The sequence below is a fragment of the Mus caroli genome, chromosome 3 (genome assembly GCF_900094665.2).
Source record: "Mus caroli chromosome 3, CAROLI_EIJ_v1.1, whole genome shotgun sequence".
NCBI lineage: Eukaryota > Metazoa > Chordata > Mammalia > Rodentia > Muridae > Mus > Mus caroli.
In genome coordinates this window covers 32,281,365-32,308,135 of record NC_034572.1, presented here as the reverse complement: position 1 = coordinate 32,308,135, position 26,771 = coordinate 32,281,365, and the positions used below count along the sequence as shown (strand labels likewise).

General features: G+C 35.9%; 1 protein-coding gene across 3 annotated transcripts in view; it reads right to left on the bottom strand.

The window, feature by feature from the left end:
* Positions 1–26,771, bottom strand: part of Spata5 (spermatogenesis associated 5) — a 167,741-nt gene that overhangs the window by 97,446 nt on the left and 43,524 nt on the right. For all 3 annotated transcript variants that reach the window (XM_029474939.1, XM_021157763.1, XM_029474938.1), the window contains exon 14: positions 22,489–22,615. In XM_029474939.1, the coding sequence (XP_029330799.1) occupies positions 22,489–22,615 (127 nt within the window). The remainder of the gene's footprint in view (positions 1–22,488; positions 22,616–26,771) is intronic.

Below are 26,771 nucleotides of genomic sequence, written 5' to 3'. Positions count from 1 at the left end.
GTTTGTGTTGCCCCAGTGATCAGCAGCTTAAAAGATAACTGAGTAGTGTGCCCCAACACCCTCCAGAAGTCAACAACTATGAAGTATCTTTACCAAAAAAATTTTATTAGATATTTTCACTTACATTTCAAATGCTATCCCGAAAGTCCCCTATACCCTCCCCCCAGTCCTGCTCCCCTACCCACCCACTCCCACTTCTTGGCCCTGGCGTTCCCCTGTACTGGGGCATATAAAGTTTGCAAGTCCAATGGGTCTCTCTTCCCAATGATGACCGACTAGGTCATCTTCTGCTACATATGCAGCTAGAGACAAGAGCTCTGGGGGTCTGGTTAGTTCATATTGTTGTTCCAACTATAGGGTTGCAGACCCCTTCACCTCCTTGGGTACTTTCTCTAGCTCCTCCATTGGGGGCCCTGTGTTCCATCCTGTAGATGACTGTGAGCATCCACTTCTATATTTGCCAGGTATTAGCATTTTTTTTTTTTTTTCTGTGTAACCCTGCCTTGCCTGGAACTCACTAGGTAGACCAGGCTGGTCTCAAACTCACAGAGATCTGCCTGGCTCTCAAATGCAGGGATTAAAGATGTACTACATACCAGGTTCAGGCGTAGGATTATAGAAGTCTTTGCAATAGCTTATGTTTTTAATAGGAAAAACATTTGCCAATCATTTTCTTTTTTTTCTTTTTTATATTTCCTTAGTTTTTATGGCATTGGCAATTTTTAAGAACTCGTCTCAATAACTTTTCTGTCTAGACTATTTTCTGTTTCTTTGGGGGGAGAGGGGAGAGGTTATTGCAGAAGCCTTCAATGTTTCTAAATCTGAATTGTGAGTCTGGAGTCATCGATACCAGATATGGTCAGTCTCTGCTGGCACTACTGACCACAGATATTAACACAGCCTTATGCAACCACACCAGTCAAGGAAGAAGCATAGACATCAGCCAACACAGGCCACACACATGCACATGGCCTCCTGAAGTGTCACTGTAACAAATGACGATGACGACACCACCACCACCACCACCACCACCACCACCACCACCACCACCACTCACTTTAGGACACAAAGGATTTGTTTAGGACATAAAGGATTTGTTTATCAGAGGAGAAGGTCTGGGAGCACAGCTCCTATCATGATAAAGACGAATGCTAACTGCTTTTAAGAGCAGGTTCCTGGCATGGCAGTGTTTTTCTTTGTGCTTGTTTATTTTGCATATTCTCTGACCTATATACTGCATTGGTGTTTCTATTAAAACTTTTTGTTTGTTCTTTGATCTTATTCTCATTCCAGTTTGGGAAATCTAACACCATCCTTGTTGAATTACCAACTCTCTCCCAAGTATCATGAATGCTCTGGGGTTTTGCTTGTTTGCATTTTGGAGGTGGGGTATCCTGCTTTTATTATTGCTGTTTGCCTATGCTCTGGGTGCTTCACAGCAAACAAGTTTCTTCCTAATAGGTGATTTGCTTACTGCTCTTAACTTTGCATTGTCTTATCTATTACTAACTTAGTGAATGTTCCATTTCCAATTAGTTTTTGATATGGTATAGTGTCATATGATTCTTTTCCCAAAAGCAAAACTATAACATTTCTGAATACATTTCTAGAATATAACATTCCAGAAAAATAAAGGTAATGTGAGAAGAACTCTTAAAAACCTAGAAACTAGTTCATTCCATTCAATAAAAATTGATGGTAGAAATTAAAGGAGATTCCTGTCTTCTTTTGTTTTACACACACACACACACACACACACGCACACACACACACACACTTTTTTAAAAGGCTTTGCTTCAATTCTATAAGGCACTCACCCTCTAGAAAACATTGGGATAAAGTAGCTGAAACCTCCCTACTCTCACATCTCTTAAGTTGGCTTGCTTTAATGTCAACACTGACAAAAGATTTGTGCATGATTCAAACTGCACACAAGCCCATTCATTCTTTTTCTTTACCTCCTTATCACACTCTCAGGTTTAAAATGTTCTTCTATCATCAGGTGTTCCTTAAAAACTGCCAAAGGCAAGGCACATTCAAAACAGGCTCGTATTACAAGTAACCCAGATAGAGAGACTTCAAAAAGAATATAACAATATAATGACAACATAGGGAGCCACCATAATGTGGTTTTCACCTCTCTTTGATCAAAGGATGACTCTGATTCTTCTCTCAATCACTGTGGTCTAGTCTTGTGATCAAACAGTTAACAAAACATGAGGCAAAAATGACAGCATAGCTGCACAGCAGGACACTGTAGGACCAAAAACTTCTAATTCCCAGATGACATCTTATCATGACAACCGTGGCTATTATGTACTGGACAGAGATCATGAAGATGTGCTTGCTCCAAGGTGCTACAGGAAGTTGCCAAGATGAGTGTGTTAGGGTTTCCACTGCTATGAAGAGAAACACCGTGACCAAGGAAACTCTTATAAAAATATATGCCTGGTAACACACCTATAATCGCACATGAATGTAAAACACACACAAACACACAAACACACACACACACACATGAAGAAAAGGAAGCTAAGAAAGACAGGGCTCTTTCTGTTACTCAGACAAAAATAAAGCTAATTCATCTTCTTAAAGATAAAAGCAAGCAGGAAGTACACTTCAGGTCATTTTCTTACGAGTATTAAGGCAGGTATATAATCAATAATGTGAAGACAACTCAACATTTGTATATTGCAGGTATTATAATTTTTTTAAAAAAACTTTAAATTCTCCTTATTTTATCTATGAAATGTCAGCTGTTCTCTTATCTAATAGGGTGTTCTGATCAAAAGTAACTTTATCTTTTTAAATATACCTAAACACACCCATCACAGTTCATGATTAAAACATCTAACTGCCTATTTACTTTTCCTTGAAAAATTATGGAGATCTGGGCGAAGGAGATGGCTGAGTGAGGAGATGTGCTTTGGTGTCAAGCCCGATGGCCTAAGTTTTGATCCTTGGCACCCACATGGTGGAAAGAGAGAACTGACTCCTGGAATTTGTTCACTGACTGCCATATGTACCCTTGTGACATGTGTGCACTCAGGCACACAGAGAGATGTCCTCTCTCTCAATAAATAAACATATTAATTTTTAAAAGATTATATATTTTACATGGATGCTAGATTTCTTTGTTCATATGCGACTTGAAACTCAGTAAAAAAGAATCTATCAGAATTATTGTCAGAAAGAAATCTTTTTAGTGCATTTTCCCCCTCAGAGCAGTTTTAGGTTTCACAGTCACGTAACCTCCCCATTTTCAGTTTCTTCTAGATAAGTGCACATGTCATAAATGCTATACACAATGACCAGTTTCCATGGGGTGCTCTTGGAGCTGTAGTCTACAGATTTGGAGAAATGCACAGTGACAAGTACTCAGTCTTATATAAGGTAGTCTAATGTATTACTAAACGTGCTCACTGTTTTCCCTCAGCTCCTGGAAACCACTTATCTTTCTACAGTTCCTACAATTTGTTTTGCTATGTACTTAAGGTACTCCCACATATTTTCATGGCTTACAATCTGTTCTAATGAGGGCAAAATGTAAAGCATCATTATTTTCATAAGTGTATATATTCTGCACTATCACAAACATTTGCCAAGGCATACTTCTTACTGAAAATTAGGACTGTCAGTCTCCTCTCCCACCTTACAAAAGCACAGTTAATTAGAAAAGGCTTTGTTGTAAGCACTGAGTCAACTCAATCATCTCTCATTACTATGGTTGGCCATTTTGGAAGAAAGAACTGAGAGACACTAATAGCATATACAATATTAAAATATAATACAGCAGTTGCTATAGTCTGGATGGGGATCAACTGCATTGTTGTATGTTGTATCTTTTTAAAGACTTCGACCTTTCTAGGAGATGTGCTTCCAAAACTCACTTTGTAACCACCCACTCTGAACATTCCCCAGAAAAGTCTCTCTGCTACTTAACGTTTAAGATTGGTTTTTGCTCTTCCAGAAACTCATCTTTTGGTACTCACTGTGTACATGTAATTTTTAGTAGTGCTGAAAAAGAAGAGTAGGCATACCCTAAATAAGAAAATTGAGATTACTTTTCTATGTACACAGTTGAACTTGAATTACTTCCAGCTTTAATACTACCATTTAAATGTAAAAGCTTTGCACAGTCTTTCCAATGCATGTATATTTAAATCCACAGTGACATACCACCTTGTTGTTATCCATTTAAACCAGCTTTGAAATTTTTGAAATTGCTTTTTCCTTTTCCTTGAATTTGTACTTTTTTCTACTCCAGTAAGACTTCCTTGTTTTACTGATCATCTTTTGATAATTCAAAGAAATGAAATTTTTTTAAAAAGGCAAATACTTTGGAAAAAAATTTGATTTCATTCACATGAATAGAGCTCTAAGTTTTATGTTTCTACTGAACTGTTAACATTAGACTTAATCACACAATTATAAAAATACGACTAAGGAAAAAACCCACAGTGAAATTCATATCTAAAGAAGAGAAAACATGGGCTGGAGAGATGGCTCAACGATTAAGAGCACTGACTGCTCTTCCAACAGGTCCTGAGTTCAATTTCCAGCAACCACATGGTGGCTCACAACCATCTGTAATGGGATCTGATGCCCTCTTCTAGTGGGTGTCTGAAGACAGCTGTAGTATATTCATATAAATAAATAAATAAATCTTAAAAACAAAGAAGTTTCTTTAAAAAGAAAGCAAGGGAGTAAACATGACCAATGAGCTCATTTCTTAGTAAGTTCTTGTAAACAGAAGATATTATTACTTACTACTATGGACAATTTTAAAATTCTACTTCATTTGCGATTTATTGAAATAAGGTTCAAAGAGACCTTGTTTACAACAATGTAATCAGAAAAAGTATTACTGTATCTCTTATTTCCTTGAAACTTTAGTTATATATCAGAAAAGACAACAACTGGAAGTCTGTTTTCACTATAACTACCAAAGAAAATATAAGTACAAAAAATAAACAGCAATTATTTCAACTTCTGGACCACAATGAGAACTTCAGGCACGTTAATTTCCTACGCCCTGCAGCTTAGCACGTCAGGCAGTAAAGATGTATGTATATGGACCAGATCTCCTTCACAAGCGGGTATTCTGGTAGGTCAGTTTAGGTACTGCAAATTTAACAATAGATTTCTCTTCAGGTACCCTTCTTGTATATATGGTGCATAGCTCACACAGAAAGTATCCTTGCTTAAACAAATTAAACTGCCAAAGTGAAGATAACAAGGCAGTGAGACAGTAACACAAATATCATTAGCAGTAAAACAAATTTCTTCCACTACAGATTTTGGAATTACCAAATGAAAGGAAGGAAAAATGGCTCAGAATAGAAGAAATATTGGAGCTAAAATAGTAAAAAGGATGAGTTAAAGATAATCCTTATAGGAACAATGGTGTACAACAGTCCAGACTGTGGTAGCTGCTCCCCAGTTATGCCTGAACAAATGTCATCCACTTCTAATTTTGTGGGGTTTTTTTTTTTTTTTGGTTTTTTTCGAGGCAGGATTTCTCTGTATAGCCCTGGCTGTCCTGGAACTCACTTTGTAGACCAGGCTGGCCTCGAACTCAGAAATCCACCTGCCTCTGCCTCCCAAGTGCTGGGACAAAGGCGTGCACCACCACGCCCGGCTAATTTTGTGGGATTTAACTTGGAGTCTCATGATGAAGAAAGCAACCCTTTAACATATACATACATACATGCACACATACACACTCTCTCTCTCTCTCTCACACACACACACACACACACACACACACACACACACACACACTCTATTGTTTCCCCTTTTAAAAAGATATGGTTTCATGTAGCCTTGGCTGCCCTCTGATATACCTTGGAGGGAAGGATGATTTTTAAAATCTCCTTAGTACTGGAATTAGAAGCATGTACCACAATGTGGTTTAAGAGGCACTGGAGACCAAATTCAGATACTCATGCATACCAGGCAAGCATTCTCCCAACTGAGGTACATCTCCAGCCATGTATGTTTCTCTACTTGAAGAAAACTTTTGGTGACTTACTGCTATCTTGATGAAAACAAACATTTGGATACCAGTTAAAGTGATATAGTAAATCTCTACCATGGACAGATTACATGGGACCAAATAACCAATGTTCTTTAGTCTTTTCTTTTCCCACTTTATTAGGGCCCTTTTGATTTGCCTGGTATCTGCTATGAAAGAGACAGCGTACTTTGAATTCTGTAACTACATATTTTTGCTATCAGTATCTAAGTATCTAAAGTACACTATGTACTTCCCCTGACAGTCCTAAATTTCATTATTTCTAGTCTCTAACCAAACTTTTATTCTTTTGTTCCCATTGAAGTTAAAATCACAACTCAACAACTCCCTACTCATCAGTGGTTCTCAAACTTCCTAATGTTGTAACCCTTTAATACAGTTCCTCATGTTGTGGTGACTCCTACCATGAAATTATTTTGATGCTACTTCATAATTGTAATTTTGCTGTTATGAAACATAATGTAAATTTTTGATATGCAACCCCAAAGGAGTAAAGGCCTACAGACTAAGAACTGCTGCTTTAGAAGGATGAGACATTTAGTTGCCAAAACCTACTGTTTAGTTAAGACAATGTACACACTACTAAATGTTTACTTCCTGTTACTATTCATATGGACACCCTGAACATACCCCTCTTCTTGCTAGGATACCTGCTCAGAGAGCTAATTATAGCTCTCATGCTTGCATTTGTGCTCTCTCTCCCTCTCCCCCACCCCTCACTGTTCCCTTCTATTTAACTCACAGTGTAGTTAGACAAACTTTTAGGCTCAAAGTTATTGCCCATTAACATTTTGAAGATGTTACTTCTTTCTGGACCCTGAACCTAATACTCTCATTTTCTCTATTGGTAATGTGGGTATAACTTCACATATTGTCTTTCTTGCAGGCATGTAGGGCAGAATATAGTACCTAACTGTAACCTAGGCTTAGAACAATGCCAGGGAAGGCAGTCACTACCACAGTGCTACATATAATAGGTAAACAAACTCAATCATACTATTTACTTAAGCTTTGCTGGCCAAGACAAACCTATCCATTTGAAAGAAAATGTAAAAAAAGTAAACAAATAGTGAGCTAAACAGTTATGAAGATATGCTCTTTCCAAACTATAAGTGCATTGATTTGTTTGTCATTTATAAAAGCTTGAATGAAAGTTAGAAAAAGAAAATACAGCCCTATAAAACAGTAGCATACAATTTTTGGTGAGATTCAACTTTCTGAACTACCTGAAGGGAGAAAAACCATTTAGCTTTTAAAATTGCTTTCAAAATAAAGACCAAAAAGGAGAAACTTACGCATAGATCTGGCTAGAGCCAAACTTTAGACTCAGTATCTTATTTTCTTCTCTACTTTTGAAATGGTTCAATCTCTTTGGGCTTGCATCATCCTCTGCAATATTCAAGGCACTAGATTCTCCTGTACATGCTTCCATTATTCTCACAAAACTCACACTTGTTAACACTTCCTCATTTCCCACACAACAACCATGCCTTCTTTTAAATTCTTGTTGTTACTCTAAGCACAGCACAAACTGAGTGAGGTACTAGTACCAATAGAGGATACAAGCTTCACTAAGGACTTATAATGATACTAATATTTCAAAAATGGGAACCAGTTCTAAAAAGAAGAAAACCTTTAGGTCCCAATTGTGTTTATTTTGAACTCACCATATCCACACAGCTCTACAGGGCTATAATATAGATACTGGCAAACAACTTGAATAGACAGAAGCTATAGATGGAATTTCAATTATACATTGTGTAACAAATATATGGATATAAAACAAATCATATATGACAAAGGAAAAGGCAGGAATGGGAGAGGAAAACAACCATTTTGTTGCTAAGTAAGTATGGCGCTAACAAAGGTGGGATGGAGTGGACAATGAACGGGGCTTCTTCAATTTTTAGTCTTCCTTGTTTCTAGCTAAATACTTTCCAGACTAGTCAACTGAAAGCAGACTTGTATCAACACAGACTGATTAAAAAGTTACTCATAAAATTAAGGTGATCAGAAGAAGCAATCCACTGAAGCACTTCCCCCAAATAAAAAAGTTCAACTGAAACTGGACTCCCGATATAAAGAGAGACCATGTAAACACCAACCTCACGAAATTCCAGATGCCAGACAGTCTGTGCAGCTTGGCAATAACTATCACACTGTGAAAGAAAAAAGTGCTAACAGGTCTCAAAGGAGTATTTATGATAATTTAATGCAATGATTGCTGTGAAATAGCTGATGTATTATGCACACTAACACATATTCAATAGTACAACTGAAAGTGAAACTTAAGATAATTAAAAGTACAATGTAAAATTTAAATAACTATAAAATCAGGTATTTACCCATTATATTTCATTCCCTTTTCCCCTCCTAGAGAGAGAATCAATAAAAGGATGCACTTTGATTTACATGAACTTTTCCCTTGCATTCTCAAACACTTGCCAAGGGGCTATTCTCATTTTATAGACAGAAATCCTCTTCTCACAAAAAGACAAATTAAAATCAAAATCTGGCTTCAAATGACTGAAAACCCATTTCTAGTATAGGCGATCTATATAAGAAAAGGCAAACTAGGTTATGCTGTGCTGTAGAAAGCTATATTGTTCATAATTGGGCTGGCTGTTTGCATGATAGGGGGGTTTTACACTAAGAACCAGTCTAAATAAAAAGTGAACATTTCTTGTTCTTTAGGACCATGTCAATAAATGGTCACAAAAATGAAGACTGGCTATTCATAAAGTGTATGGTAACACTGCAATGCAGGAAAGGTATGGTCCTTCAACCCTAATCATCCTCTAAAGAAGTTATGACAAAACAGACTAGGTCATAATCATAATATAGCAATCATTTAAAGGATCATTAACATTCTTTTCTGTTGTGGAACTCCACGTGAAGAGAAAGGAAACCAGAATTCTAACAGCAAAATCCACAAGATCATGTAGTATTAACATTTCCAACAATAGAAGCTAACATCAGAGTCAATCTGAAAAGCAGAATGTAAGGGCAGTTGACAAAAGATTTCCTCAAATGTGTTACATCCTGAACAGAGTACAAAACCTAGATCTTACACATTTTTGATGCATGAGCTGAGCAACAAAACCTTTGTCCCTGAGTTTCCTATCTATAACAGTAATCTCCCACTAAACTAAAAACAAATCTTAAGAAGGAAGACAGGGATCTAAAGTTATTTACCTCGTAGTTCTATACTATAGGCTGAAACTGAAGCCACACAAAAGTCAGTTCCTAATGAAACCAGAGCAGGGAAGCTGAAGAACACAGAACACACCTAGCTATCTTCCTCTTTTCTTGACCTAGTCGACTTTAAGGTCTCTATGCTTTATTTCAAATGAGAAGATTCCTAATTCAAAGTAGATCCTGAAAACTCAACCATGAACATAATTGATAAAACACACACACACACACACACACACACACACACACGACAAAAAGAATAATTGAAAAATTAAAATGGGGAGATAAAGTTATTCCACTCATCCAAAAGAAAATAAAACCGAAATTACTAGATTGTAAAAGATACAAGATGTCATTAAATGTCATGTATATAAAAGTCAACTGAGATAAAATAAGAGATGTGCTAAAGAAGAACATAAAACAACACACAACTATACAAAATATTGAGAAGTGATACAAAAAAAAACAGGAAAGAAAACATGGGTGACTATGTTAATAACTAGAGAATTAGAATACAGAGTCCAGAGGGAATGTAGTATATGTTATGGATGTGTAGGAACTAAGAAGCAAGTATGAATCAACACTGATGAAAATAAAAAAGAAAAGAGATAAATCCAGAATCATACTTTACAGTTTTCGCTCAGAAAGTAGTGGACCCAACACACAAACAAACAAACAAAAATAAAATAAAAACACAAACAAAAACAAAAACCAAAAACCAAAAACCAACACCACAGGACTTTGGTAGGGCACCACACCAGACTCTTTCAAAGGACATAGGAAACATTCAATGAGAGATCACATCTTAGATCAAAAAAGGAAAACAAACTAGTTTTAAAAAACCAAACTAATTAAAAAATTTTTTTAAAGATAATTACTCTCTGATCATAAAAACCTGATCTCCAAAAAGTATATGGAGAATTCCAAATATTTAAAAATTAGGCAACATATTTCTAAATACTTTATCAAACACTTGAGCTGACTGATAATAGAACAACACATCTATGGTTTTGTGAAACATAGGGCAATAGTTTCTGGAGAGAAATCTATATCATTTGTAAAGTTTCAAGTTAATAATTAAAGTATCAGCCACAAAAATGAGAAAACAAGATATAAAAAAGAAATAAAATTAAATATAACAAAGCAATAGAGAAAAATCAGTGAAGCCACAGCAGTGACATGACAGAAGAAACTTGAGAGGATGGTCTAGCAAAACTGACAGAAGAGAAAAAAGACACAAACTGTAATATGAGAAAGGAGAGACCAAAAAAAACCAACCAAACAAACAAACAAAAACCAAAAAAACCCATCCCCAAACCCCCCAAAAAAACCTGCATGTTTACACAAAATCCTGCCATAAACATTTACAATATTATCCTTCATCGCAAAACTGATAGTTTAAATGCCTGTGAATAAGTGTACATATAAAGTGACCAGAGTTACACTTTATAAAAACTGAACTTAGATGCACAGCAACAGCCTAACTTCATGAAATGAAAGAAACCATTCTCAAGAGACTGCATACTGTACATATGCAACTCTGTGACATTACAGAAGGAACAAATGGAATGGACCGGACCACTATTTAACACAAATAGGAAGAAAAAGGGTGGTGGCATAAAGGAACTCTTTTTGAATAATTAAATCAGTGTACATTATAATCATGGGGCTGCATCACTAACTCTACAGTTGTCAACTCAAAAATTTAGTTCACAGCTCTGTGACCTTGGTCAGATTTCTTAAGTGTATATGTTGCTCTTTGTAGGATCAGGTATTAAAATGGTATCTAACTCATAAAGTTGAGATCAGATAACTAAAATGATATGCAACATATTATAAATGCATCACTTAAAAAACTGGAGTTGAATATGCCAGACTTTAATGGTGAAAATAGCACTCAAAAGAGAAAATGTATTTCTATGTACTTGCGTTACAGCCTTTACTCAAAGTCATGGGTAATGGCCACAAAGGGAAAGGATAAGAACTCAGCCCAGCAACAGGAAGCTGATACATCACATCACCATGTATGTAAGCAGCCCTATATTCTCTATCTTTCAAAGACCTAATACATTCCGTAAACCCAACATGCAAAATTCAGGATTCTTTGAATCTTGAAATCCTGGGGGGTGGGGGGCTGTTTGTTTGTTTGTTTTTTTGAGACAGGGTTTCTCTGTGTAGCCCTGGCTCTGTGTAGCCCTCACTCTGTAGACCAGGATGGCCTCAAACTCAGAAATCCACCTGCCTCTGCCTCCCAAGAGCTGGGATTAAAGGTGTGCGCCACCACTGCCGAACATTCACGATTCATTTTCATGGGTTTAAAAGAATAGGCATAATAAATATGAAGAATAATGTTCAACGTATTTAATGCAAATAAAAGTGTGTAAGGTCTGATATATATCAATAAAATTATGTAATCATAGTAATTATATAATAATTTTCTAAAATTATTAACAAGCATTTAAAATCTTGTATTTGGACATTATTACAGCTCACACTCTGTTCTATTGTACTTCTGTTTTTCTATTTCCAAGACAGGACCCTTCCTGCCTCAGCCCTGTGATGCATCACCAAGCCTGATACATTTTGCTGGGTTTTAGAGGAAGGGTTGAAGTAGAGAATCATTACTAAATAATGAGGTTTTTAACATTGAGAATTCATTGAGAAGAAAAGAAACCATGAACACCGGAAACTGGACATAATTCTTCAAGTTTATGATGTTTGGATTTTTTTCTTTTCGGTAATTGCTTAAAAAGTCTAGCCATAACCATTTTTCAGTCATTAAACAGAAACTTCAATATAATTCTAAAGTGAATTATTAGCTATCATAATTAAACACATAAACAGTCATCAATTAGACATTTAAGGTTAAGCTTACACAACAAATTTTCATAACAAAATTAAGCCCCATCACATCTAACTTGTAAAAAAGTATAATCTGTGTTAAAAACCATTTTCCCACATTATTTCTTCAGTGCAGGTTCTCAAGGGGAGCTGGTAGATGCTGTATCCTTTAAGTCTGCAGAAATTTATCAAAATTTTTTACACTAAGAGAACAAGAAGGGGTGATTACTATCAATACAATTTTAGTGTTTACCCTGACATTTCTACCAACAATTAACAGAAAAATACCAGGAAGATGTGTTTTCAAACAAAATGTTTTCCCCATATTAAATGCATTTCTGAACTAAGTGCATGGAAAATTAGCAAACAGAAGGAAACACAACACAGAGCTATCATTTCAAAATGATATTCTTAAGAAGTTTAAAGATATCATTTGTAGAACACAAAAGAGATTTCCTTCTCAGCAACATTCCAGGACACCGCTCTTTCCTGCCCACCAGCAGACAGGTCTATACTTGTCTAGGAGCCACTAGAGTGTTTACACAAAGGCAGTTTTCCTGAATCTTATTATGGACACAAAACAGGAGATATAGTGATACCAGCTCCAGCATATGTTCAAAACAGTTTAGAATAAATGGTGTCTTTCCCTAAGAAAAGTTACTAGGCTAACACTGAGGTCAGTTATCTATAACACTAGTAGACAACAATTGCCAAGAAAGGATCTGGAAGGAAACAAACACTACCAAAGAGTTGGCTATATTTTACAGAGCATTATGCTACAGCCACTAAAAACTATTCCCAAATTCACAGGTCAAACTAAAGAAATTTTATAATCACTTTAGAAGGAAAGCTTAGTAAAGGAAAAACTAAGCTACAAAAGTTATCTATGTAAAGTGGTCACCTACCAAAACAAACAAACAAACAAAACGTCAAAATCCAACAAATGGGCTTCATGTGTCAATTTCTTTTTTTAATTTAAGGGGAAAAAAAGGGATTACCTTTTACAACTTAACATATTTATTAAATTCCAACAGATTTACCAAAAATGAGCTTTGAATTTTGCTTATAAATGCATTATAAAATGCAAATCATGTATTACATAGAACAACGTACAGAAATAAAAAGTTCATATTTCATAAGCTAGCAGAATGAAATTTGGTTTGACTGCCCCCTGCTGATACAAAATGTCTACAATTACAAAAAAGCCAAAATAACATGAGACTATCTTTCAAAAGAATTCTTCCTAATTGTTGGTTTCATTAAAACCCGTAAGAAAACAAAAAAGGATTAAACATTTCATGCTAACAAAATTTATGTGGTAGTAATAGCATTTAAATGTTTTTATCTTTCTCTTCATCCAGTGGGCAAATAGTCACATAATAGCAGATATCTGAATATTCAAAGTGATTTGATGGCTTCTGACCTCAAGTTCTCAGACATATAGAAAAATAAGTCAGCAAAGGATGAACAACTATAGAACATCACTGACTGAACAACCCTGCAGAGAAGCAAGGGAGAAAACAGAGACTAGATGGACCAAGAAAGAAAAACGTGAGCAACAAAACCTCAGAACAGAAACTTGGTAATGTCAGGGGTACTAAGTGTGGGTGACAGCTGATAAAAAGTAGTAAAAATGGCCTTCAAGTAAATAGGAAGGAAATAATCAAGTTCAGGATGTGCAGGATCCCTGACTGCTAGACACAACTACTAAGGTAATGGAAGCAAGGATACTTCTCCCAAAAGTGAGCTAGGATGGCTACAGTTTCTTTATTGTGCCCCCTTGCATACAAAGATGTCTAGCTTCTTGGATAGCTCAGATATTCACTAATTAAAGTTAAAGTTAGTTCTAATGAATTCTGATTTACCAAGTATTTTAAGATTGGATATGTATTTTACTGCACAGTAAAAATTATTACTTTTTAAAAAGTAAAGTTTCAAGTAACCAAGGAGCTAAAGGGATCTGCAACCCTATAGGTGGAACAACAATATGAACTAACCAGTACTCCCTGGAGCTCGTGTCTCTAGCTGCATATGTATCAGAAGATGACCTAGTCGGCCAACAGTGGAAAGAGAGGCCCACTGGTCGTGCAAACTTTATCTGCCTCAGTACAGGGGAAAGCCAGGGCCAAGAAGTGGGAGTGGGTGGGGGACTTTTGGGATAGCATTGGAAATGTAAATAAAAGAAATACCTAACTAAAAAGATTTAACTAGGCAACTATTCTTCTATGATCATAGAATTATGTTTATAAATAAAATCTTTTAATCAAGTCAAAAAAAATATTGTTAAACTACACCTTTAATCCCAGCACTTGGGAGGCACAGGCAGGCAGATTTCTGACTTCTAGGCCAGCCTGGTCTACAGAGTGAGTTCCAGGATAGCCAGGGATACAACAGAGAAACCCTATCTGGAAAAAACGAACCAAACAACCAAACAAAACACCCAAAGACACACAAGATTTAAATGTGATACACAAACAATATGAACTATTTTAAGAAGTTCAAATCTTTTGTGGTAACAAACACTTGTAAGAGGAAGACAGTAAATTTTAAGCCAGCCTGAGTTACAGAGCAATGGCCTGTCTCAAAAACAAACCAAAACAGGACCCCCTTAACTAATTTTTTCAGTGAAATACATATAACAGAACTTAAACACTGACACAATTTAGTTCATTAAAATTATAGCTGATATATGAAAGGCTGATGCTTTCCAAGTACAAAAATAGACTAAGAACATGTAAGGCAGGTCTCTTTCATACTAACTAGTGCTATGTGTTTTAGGTACTAGACATATCAATGAACAGAACAGATGACAATCCTTGCAAGTAGAGTCAAATATCCTGTATGGTAACAAATAGTGTAAGAAAACATGTTTGAATACAATTTAAAAACAAGCATATAAACCAGCAGAACATGAGAGAGAAAACAGGCTGCAGCATCTTTATGATGCCAGGCAACTGTTGGGCTCTTTTCCTAGGGAGTATTGCTTTGCGAGCATGCCCCAGATCTTTCCTAAGTATCAGCTTTCTGCAAGCTGTAGTGTAACTGGCAAAATGTTGAACATTTTTGCAGAGTATGCCTGAACTCCCTTCTATATAACCTCATTTACTGCATGGCACATACTGGTACTAAACAGGTATTTGGTAAATGATCTAATAATAGTCAACATTTAACTTGTTATGATCCACAGAACTTCACTTTCTTTGGTTCAGGGGCATTTTTTTCCTTAAGGGGCCAGAGACTATACAACTTTAACTGTACAGTCTATATAGTAACTATTCATTGCTGTCATGATATATGAAAACCAGGTACAGTGGCATACAAATGCATGCCACAAACATAGTACCAAATACAGGGGTATCCCAGGATCTACTCAGTTTAATACCTAGCTCAGTGCACTTGGTCTTCTATTAAAATATCCCAGGAGCATAAAGAAAACATATCAACTATTTCTAAGTTACAAATGCTTACTCTTATTTTAATTGTCAAATATAAAGTCATAGAAAAAGAAAATAGCCATCACAAACAACTTCATGCTTCCTTTGCCTTCCCCATACCTCATCTTTTATCCTCTGCCCCAAACTGTAATCAGGTATCAAGGTAATATAATGTGACTATCAAAAATACCATTATGGATTACAGATATGGATAGCTAAAAGACATACAAACATTAAGCATGTAATCACTTAAGACATTTTACAGAAGAAGTAAGCCTCATAAAGTTATTATGCTCACTAAAGTATCAGGCCTTTGCCCACGTCTAAAAAAGGGGGAGAAATTTCATTAAAGAGGAATCAAAAGGAGCGTTAACTCCTCAAATATAGAATTAATGAGGGAAATTTTTTTAAAAATCCAATAAATAGACTAGAAAGTCTCTTGTTCACCTTGCTCAGTGCTTTATACTGTGTTCACATTTCTAATTATATAAAATACACTAACCTGTTTTTATGCACTTTAACACACAAAGTAAAGGGGGCAGGATGAGAACAGACATCTAAAAGGCAATCTTAAAAACTGGCTTATTGTGTTTGGTTTTTTAAAAATAATTTATTTAATTTCATTTCATGTACATTTGTGTTTTGCCTGGTTTCATGTCTGTGTAAGAGTGTCAGATCCCCGGGAATTGGAATTACAGATAATTGTGAGCTGCCATGTGGGTGCAGGGAATTGAGCCCTGATTTGAAGAACAGCCAGCACTGGTACCCTTGTATTTTCTTTTTAAAGAACAAATCACTGAGTAAGCCTGCTATCAAGTCACTCATTCACTGTGTAACTTTAGGTCACACATTTCATTCTTGATCACAGACTGCTCAGTCATGGAAGGTAACACTGTTATTCAGATTATTCTGACTTACCTGTCCTTCCTGTTCTATAACACCAGGTGATAATGACCTTGTAGGAAGGTAGTATGGGAAAGAACAGGAAGATAATTTAGATTACATTGAATTACACCACACAACATATAAAAATACAACCAAAGCACAACTGAATGAGCTGACTTACGTTACTAAAGGATTGCCAAAATCCCTAGCCCAATACAACAACAGTGCACAGTTATCTTCCTACAGAAGAACTCAACACCAGCTAGTATAGTTGGAAAGGTGCCCTCCTTGTCGATGTAGCTTTGAACTCAGTAAGCGAGGGGTGATGGGAGGTCTGGGAAAATGTGTTGTCTGAGATAATCAAACGTTTGGAGAGGAGCTGAGGAATACAAAGCCTTGCCTCCACCTGACTTGCTAACGCTTTAAGTTGTTTCAATTTAAGATGTTTTTTTGTTTAAGAATATTTTCTTACTGATCAAATGTATTGATATAATTTTATCTATTTATTTATTACATCCTTATCTCTGTGCCCCTATTCCCCTCATAGAGTCCCTCTCTCCTTCCCCCCATCCCTTTTCTGAAATGGTGCCCCCCCCCATTCTGTCACATCAAGTCTCTGTGATATAATCTATAGTATTAGAAAACCTAAACATTCCTGTGCAAAATCCAAGGATGTTGACATATACACATGTCTGGGTAATCAACTCAAATCCAAGTCAAAGGACGTTTATATAATCTCAAAAATGTCTAGAATGCCGCTTTGCAGCAAATTCTCTAAGACTTCCAGATCTGTTCTTTTTTAAAGCTTTACATATTTTTATTTTATATACATGAGTGTTTTGCCTGCATGCATGCATATACACCACATCAGAAGAGGGCATGGAGTTACTGCTGAGCCATCTCTGCAGCCCAGCCACTCCAATCTAATTTTTGATACCACCGGTTTTCAGAATGTTAAATAAATAGAATCAGTAAGTATACATTGCTGCCTTTTGCATCTGTACTGTTTTATTTAGCCTAACATGATTAATCAATTAATCACCTCATTGTTTAAAGTTCCCCTTTCCTAAAGCTCTCATCTTATATATCTCTAGCTCACATAAACCTAAATCTGTTACATAAATTACACAATGCATCTATCAACACAGAGGTTATCAACTGATATTTCTGAAAGCAGAACCACTTCCACTCATTTCCTTAGCATCCTGCTTTGAGAACAGTGGAACCTGGACTGGAAGCATTTCAGGTGAGCATCACCATCTTGTGTCAGAGAAGAGTAACTGCAATACCAAATTGTTAGGAACAGAGTGACAGCAGAGTATCAGACCAAAGATCGATTGTTCTGAAACTGTACAAATACAAATACCACTAAAATACTGCAAAGTCTGAATCACTCACGTTTTATGATTACAGTGCATTAAAATGTCTAGATATTCTAATTAGACTATACATATTAAAAGAAGCTTTGTTTTATTATATGTTCATCAATATTTTTCAAATGTTCCATACGCACATTGCCGCTTTGCAGCAAATTCTCTAAGATCTGTTCTTTTTTAAAGCTTTACATATTTTTATTTTATATACATGAGTGTTTTGTACTTCATTACTATTAATATTGTATAAAGTTTTAAAACATTTCCAAATTAATTTTAAAGGTCCTAAAATATTCAACATATGACTTTTGTTCTTGGGTAATCCCAACATCAGTTCCAAATTTCAGGAACCTAAGAGTATTGGCAATAAAAGGGATATGTTTTATTCAAATTTAAAAGTGATTAAACTTTAAACAATCATAGGACTAGATACTTTTAATCTATATAAAAATTGTTTTTTTTAAAATTTTTTAATTAGGTATTTTCTTCATTTACATTCTAAATGCTATCCCAAAAGTCCCCCAGACCCTCCCCGTCCATTCACACTTCTTTGCCCTAGCGTTCCCCTGTACTGAGACATACAAACTTTGCAAGACCAAAGGACCTCTCTTCGCAATGATGGCCAACTAGGCCATCTTCTGATACATATGCAGCTAGAGACAAGAGCTCTGAGGGGTACTGGTTAGTTCATATTGTTGTTCCACCTATAGGGTTGCAGATCCCTTCAGCTCCTTGGGTACTTTCTCTAGCTCCTCCATTGGGGGCCCTGTGTTCCATCCAATAGCTGACTGTGAGCATCCACTTCTGTGTTTGCCAGGCCCCGGCATAGTCTCACAAGAGACAGCTATATCAGGGTCCTTTCAGCAAAATCTTGCTAGTGTATGCAATGGTGTCAGCATTTGGGGAAAAAAAATTGTTTTTGTATCTGTAGCTTTCAGGAAAGCACATTAAATAGAACCTAAATACTATAAGCTCAACAGACAACCACGAAAGGAGAAAAGATGTAGATTTACAAGTCACCCTTGTAATAATTTTTATATAAAAAAAGTCAAGGTGTTCTTGTATTGTCAACCAAGTTTTTTTTTTTTTCTCCACAACCACCACCTTAAGGATAATTTATTGCTTTCCCCCTCTTTTCTGATAATCTCATAGTTAAAAAGAAAAAGTCACACTTTCACCCTTGGACAATATCTGCTTTCTTTACTATGTGTTCAAAAAAAAAAAAAACTTGTAACAATAAGGAAGAGTAGGAAGGTAGTATCCAAAAGGAAAATAAAACCCATTAACTCATAGCTACAATGAAACTAAAAACACAAAACATAAGGTACTCTTTTGGGTAGATTTAGAATGCTTAACTATTATTTGTTTCTGAAAAAAAGTATTAAAACTGTAGACCTTAATGACATAACAGACTGTCTAACACATTATAAATAACATAGAAAACTGATAGGCTGAATAATTTTTATGAATACAGAAGCTAAGTTCACTGCATGTCTCCCCAACTGTTCCACCATTATTGTCTCTTGTCAATTTTAAGCTATTCTACTACTTCTCACAGCAATTGTTCTGATCCCGGTCATCTTGGTCATATGGTACCTGAATTTTGCTGTTGGACTATGTAAAGACGCTGTGGTGATACATACATTTTCTAAAAACGTACCTAAAGTAATCAAGTTTTGGAAAGGGCTAAACCCAGAACTATGTAGCAGAAGGCTTAAAGAACAAAATGAAACATCTCACACCTATAATTCTATCACTTGGAATATTGAAGCAGAAAGTCTGACGCCAGCTTAGGTTATACAGTTACACAGTGAGCTCTGTGTTATGTGGGACTGTGAGAATGGACTCTTCCTAATAATGCCTTACCAAAACTAAACACTGGAAGACTGAAAGATCTTACACACTTAAAGTATTTAAATTAATATTTTGAAAATGGCTGTTTTAATGAAATTATTATATAGGTATCTACAGATCCAATTTAGTAATATCTTTCAAAATTCCAAAGAGATTCTTCACAGAAAACTGAAAAGTAAAACAAAATCTATCTGAAAGTACAAAATACTCCAAATAGTCAAAGTAGTTTTCAGCTGACAGAGCAACTGCTAAAGAAATCAGAACACCTAGCTTCAAATTATACCTCAAGCAAAATCAACGTGGTACCGGAAGAAAAACAGACAAGTAGACCAAAAGAAGATAACAAAGAGCCCCAAGGAAACTCATGCAGCTAGTCACATGACTTTTGAAGAAGGTATCCAAAACATCTATTGGAGGAAAGCAGCCTTGTCAATAAATAGTGCTGGTAAATCTGAATATCCAAATATAAAAGTGAAACTAGATTCCCATTTCTCATACCATCCAAAATACAATTAAAAAATGAATCAAGACTTAAGAACTATAACCAACTAAAGAATGCTCCGAGTGGAAGAAACTCTTCTCCAGGAAAGAGTATACCAACTGACTATCCAATATGAAATGGTTAGTCCTGAAGACATATACATAATAAGCAATATCAAGCAGACTAAGTAGATATTTAGGAATATACATACATACATACATATATATGTATACATATACACACACACACACATAAATGCATGTGACAACAAAACTAACAAAATAGTGTAACAATGGGTATATAGGAGAGTTTGGAAGAAAAGGGAGGAATGATGTAGTTATACCTCAATCTAAAAAAATTAAATAAAAAAATGAAATCAAGACTAAAGACCTGACACTTAGAAACTACAAGGATGGGGAGGGCACTGTTTGAGACATAATATGCAATTATTTTGTGAAAGGATAGAAACAACTTAGGCAGTAGCAATAAAAAGTAAGCAAATAGAATTAAATAAAATTAAAAAGCTTCTACATAAAAAATAATCATCTGATGGGGCAGGCTACAGATTGAGAGAAAATCTTTGCCAAGTATAAATCAGAGAGGAGTAAAATTCATAAAGGTAAAGAATTAAGAAAAGGAAACTACTCGTCCCCCCAGTCAGTCAATATCTGGTCAATTTGAATGGAACAGACAGTTTTTAAGAAGCCAGTAAGTACAGAAAAGTAATATTAAATATCCTTAAGAAGGAGGGAAATGCTAATCAAAACTAAACTGAGGCTCCACTTCACACCGGTCAGAAGAGCAACCATCAAGAAAACCACAAATCCTGGAGAGGACAAAGGCAAACAATGGCACTTAAACCCTGCTGGTGGGGATGTCCAGGTATAGTGTAGGCCACTTTGGAAATCAGTATCCAGGATTCAAAAAACTAACACCAGAACTAACATATGAATTCCTTCCTTCACTCCTAGGAAGATACCTAAAGGCACCCAAGCCAGCTCAGGAAATGCTATACATTTGTCCTAGTTAATTAAGGTTTCTATTGCTATGGTAAAGCACCATGATCAAAACAACTTGGGGAGGAAAGGGCTTATGCTTCCAAATTACTGTTTTTTATTTTAAAAAGTCAGGACAGATACTCAAACAGGGTAGAACTTAGAGGCAGGAGGTGATGCAGAAAACATGGAGGAGTGCTGCTTACTGGCTTGTTCCCTCTGTCTTGCTCAGCTTGCTTTCTTACAGAACCCAGGACCATCTACCCAGGAACAGCAACCCTATCTGTTCCTCAATTCAGAACCTTTATTTGAATGAGGCAGTCTTTAAGGACCTCATCATCATGTTCTATATTCCTTGTTAAAGCTCAGTGCTACCTTTCATGCCAATCTGTGAAATGTCCAGCACTGTTCCATGTCCTACAAAAGTTCAGACCTCAGGTGGCTTGTATAAACACAACCAGCAGTAAGGGAAAGAAAGTCCTCATACCTGTATTTGATCAAGAGCATTCACCATGCAGCCAAATTCTAACTAAACTAAATAAAAGTGCTCATAACAGCAAGGATCCTTCTTATCTTCAAAAGGGTTTTTACAAGTCACAATTTTAAAAGCACACATACAAACACAAACACAAAAAATACATCGAAGATCCATACTGGGAGAAGAGAATCCATTATTATTTTCATTCTAGTTCAGTGACAGTGATAACCACCACAGTTCTTCTACAAAGTTATGGCAGGTATCCTAATTCTATCAAGTATGAAATACACTTACCATGGCATAGACGAAAATGCTATAAAATTCTCCAGAAGTCTAAACTAGATAGGGAAAAAAAACCCCTTAAATATTTAATTTTCAAGTCAAATACACTGAAAGTCTCTAGCAGAAGAGGGGGGCAGAGGTACACTGGAGAAATTACAAAATACTTCCATTAACAGAGTAGTTCCTTGAGTGGCCTTGGTTCCAGTCATACTCTCCATTTCTCCTTGTAATTCTCAATAAAAAGGTATGATGCCCTGAGCTAGGAAAAGGCTGGCTAGTCCAGTCCGACCCTAGATCTTCACTCAGAGAAGGATGTCCTCCAACACTCCACTACTCTGGTTATAGCTACCTGAGAATGGAACCCAGGACCAGATTTTTGAAGTGCCCTACACAGCAGTACCTGCACAAACTTGATCTGTAACTTTCCTGAACCTTGGGAGACTGGCTCGCTAAGAACATGAGGCTTCTGTTGTGCATATCAAAAATTAGTAAATTTGCAGTAGGTAACAAAACAGTGAGCCCATTCCACATTGTCTGGTATCTTAATGAAAAACGAAAAAAGCAATGCAACAAAGAAAAAAAAAAAGACATAAGCCCAATAACCTGCTTCAACATACATATTTTCCTTCTTACCTTGTCTATTCTATCTGGGCGATTAGTAGCTGCCAGAACTGTCACATTTTTTAGCTGTTCAATCCCATCCATTTCCGTTAACAGCTGAGCCAAAACACGGTCTGCGACATTCCCAGCACCTGAAGAACTGGTATTTTGAAAAAGGTGTTAAAAAATCTTTCTATCCCCCTAAATACCACATTTAATATTTTAAAATTTCTTTATTTTATAAGAAAACTATGTATTTGCTTATAAATGTATGCCTGACAACTCATTAGTAATTGAATTATCATATCAAAAATTATATGCAAATAATTTCCTTTCCTAATCATCAACCATGTTGATTTTTCTCTCTAACACTAAAATGGTAAATGACAATAGGACTGAAAAGTGAGATATACGGTTACTTCAACCAGTTCATAAAACACACAAAGAATTAAAGTTAGTCAAAACTTACATCTGCTATATATTGACAGGAATAGGCAGTAAAAGATACAGTATAATATAGACTCAGAGGAAGGCTGAGTTATAGGAAAAATTCTGCATATTCCTCAACAAGAGATGTCACTAATATTTCTAGATACATGGAAATTATTAAGCATTTTAAAAATACAGAAAGCAAGCAGATAGTTAGCATCATCCTAATTTCTTGCTGGACAAACAGGCTCGTGTATCAAAGTCATTTACAAAGCCAGGTACACACACACACACACACACACTCTTTAAATTAAGAAAACTCTGAGAGAACAGTTTTATCAAGATCACAAGATAGCAATTCTCATTCATAATCACAATTTCTTCAGATATACTCAGAACTACGAATTATTTAATCTGTGAAATGAAAAAGCATTGTGAGTATATTAACAGATATATTCAGTGAAATATGCTTACAATGGATAGAAATAACACAAAGTTTTTCTCTACCGTGGGATGCCTTTACCTTTACTCCTGTGACAGAGTACCCAGCATGATCAGCATGCAGCACACTGACAGGACTCAGATTTCAATGTACATTACAAGCCCCCAGACTTGACTATCCACAAAACAGATCCTCTTATCCACGACTTTCAAGTGGACATGAGGTGTTTTATGTAACTGCTGATGCAAGTTTTAATTTCAAGTGGTCTTGTGCAGTATTTAAACTCTCCAAGATCAGAGAGTATAGAGAGCCTGAGGCCTAATTCCTACAGGACAGCCAACCATTAGGTAAATAGATCTGCTACCTAAGTAAACTTTTAACATTTTAAATAGGCTTTATCTTTCAAAACAATCTACACAATATAACTTTTCCAAGAGTCTTTAACAATCAAACTGGCAAAGGTTCTATGAGTTCATAAATAATAGATGAATAAATTTAAAGCAAAAAACCCAACCAACCAACCAACAAAAAAAAAAAAACAAAAGCAAAAAAGAAACTCACAAAATACCCAAATGTTAAAGTAGAAGTCAATCAATAAAACTTAAAAATTAAAAAAAAAAAGTTAAAAGATCAACAACATCCATACACATACATTAATAGCAAAACAAAACCCACTTAGGTATTCTGTCACAGTACAGCAAATAAGTTAATTATTGTAAAAGTTAAGTACGACATGGAAGGGCTCGAGCACAGTACTTAGCACAAATTACCAAAAGATAGTAGTTACAGGCACCATCATTATAATTATGACTCTCACTAACTTAAGGAAGATGCACATAACCCTTTAAAGATACCATAAAGAACTGAAATGGAATCTGGCCCATAAGTATGTTCTGTTTTTTAAAAAAGCATGAATATGGCTGGAGATACAGGTTATCAAGAATGTCTTGCATGCCCAAACCTTGGGTTGACCTTCAGAACACAACAATCCTTCAAATAAATTTTAAAAAAAGGAGGAAGATAAAAATAAAAGAAAGAAAGGAAGGAAGATTAGAAGTAAAGAGTAAGAGGTAAGGGCAAAGTGAACATAATTGAAGATTTTCAGAGTCTCAGAAATAACACAGGTTGGGGCAGATACATTCAAATCAACTCTGTCAGTTCCCTACAAAGCCTTCATTACAACATAGTAGAAAGCATCCCTTAATCGTGCTAATGGAAACCATCAATCTTTTACTACAAACAGCTCCCTGGACCAGCTTTCTAAAACCCAGGCATGATTGGAATGATCAGCGTATATTCAATATATGACCAAAAGCCCCTTGTTCCTAGATGTTAAGTAGACCATATATTTGGCATATGCTTGTAGAGTTCTTTATATTTACTATTATGGTTTATTTCATGCTCAAATATAGTATCTTGGTTCCTTATGAGTTCTCAAGAAATGATTTATTTTGGATACCTATGCTTTACATATATATTTTTCAGAAAGTCTTTTAATGTAAAAATGATTTTTCAAAAAAAACCCTCCAAATTTGACAAAATATTTTTTTCTATCATTTTATTTTTTTCTACATGATATTTTTTTTAGATATTTTCTTCATTTACATTTCAAATGCTATCCCAAAAGTCCCTTATACCCTCCCCTGCCCTGCTCCCCAACCCACCCAACTGCCTCCTGGCTCTAGCATTCCCCTGTACTGGGGCATATGATCTTCACAAGACCAAGGGCCTCTCCTCCCAGTGATGGCCAACTAGGCCATCTTCTGCTACATATGCTGCTAGAGACACGAGCTCTGAGGTTACCAGTTAGTTCATATTGTTGTTCCTCCTATAGGGCTGCGGACCCCTTCAGCTCCTTGGGTACTTTCTATAGCTCCTCCATTGGGGGCCCTGTGTTCCATCTAATAGATGACGGTGAGCATCCACTTCTGTATTTGCCAGGCACTGGTACAGTCTCACAAGAGACAGCTATATCAGGGATATTAGCCCAGTAACTTAGAATACCCAAGATACAATTTGCAAAGGACATGAAACTCAAGAAGAAGGAAGGCCAAAGTGTGGATACTTCGTTCCTTAGAATGGGGAACAAAATACCCATGGAAGGAGTTACAGAGTCAAAGTTTGAAGCTGAGACAGAAGGTAGGACCACCCAGAGACTGCCCCACCCGGGGATCCATCCCATAAACAGCCACTAAATCCAGACACTATTGCATATGCTAGCTATATTTTGCTGACAGGACCCTGACAAAATATTTTCAATAGCATTTTGTAAGAATGTGTACTTAGATACAAAAATGCTTTACCCAGGAAATAAAATATATATTTTAAAAAATTTCCTACTCTTGGCTTCTTGGATCTATACCAACAGTTTTCTTCACTTAATTAAAAAAAAATCTTGGGAAATCTTGGGGGTAGTTATGTGTTTTCAAAAGGAACTTCGATTTTTAGGAGGAGAATTCTACCCAGCATCTGTATGTGATTATTCAGGATCATAACCTATAATCGATTAGATTGGCCCACATTAACATTTGGATTTAGTAACTTGAGTACTAACTTAAAAACAAACAAAAAAAGCAGTATTAGATTTCTCTACTGAAAAAAAAAAAAAGGGATTTTTAAGTGTTAAACAATGGCTCTTGAGCATAAATATCTTTTCTAGAAAATGAATTAGTGCCACTCATGTTTAGCAGCCATCTTTTTCAATATTTTTTTCCCTTCAGCCCAAGAAGTGTGGTGCTCTGGTTGAAGAAAACTGAGAATTTTAACAGCATGTACTACAACTGTTCTGATGGAGGACAGTACCCATGTCAGATGGCTCATAGCTGCTTGTAACTCACATGCACATACCCACAGACACACACACACAATTAAAAATAACACAAATAAAAGTTTTTAAAAATCACAGTCTTCATTTCCTTGCTCCCTTTGTCCATTCTTTTCTGTTATTGTAGCTATGCACAAAAAGCACCAATCACCTATGCACTTTAAGCACAAATGACCAGGTTTTCCGTTCAGGCTTACTTCTCAATTTAGTTTGCACAAAAAACATTTTTCATTGCTCTTGTTTTGTTGTTCAGCTTTGCTTAGCATTCTATTCTTTTTTGAGCCCACTGTCAGGGTGAATTATTGCAAATGTTCTAAGACACCTCTCTCTCTCTCTCTCTCTCTCACAATGTTCTAAGACATCTCTCTCTTTCATATATATATATATATATATATATAAATGGATATATATATAAAATATCTCATAAACAAAAAAATCTATTTACCAATAACATGGCATGCTCAAAGGCTCAAATGCTATTGGCAGAAGCGGGATCCTTCTCCCAAGCACCAGACTGAACCAAAATAAACAGCCCCTTTTACCCTGTAGCCTTCATTCTTATTATTAGTCAATAGTTTGATTATTCACTTGTGTACCTGTATGTACTGTGCTGGATACCTG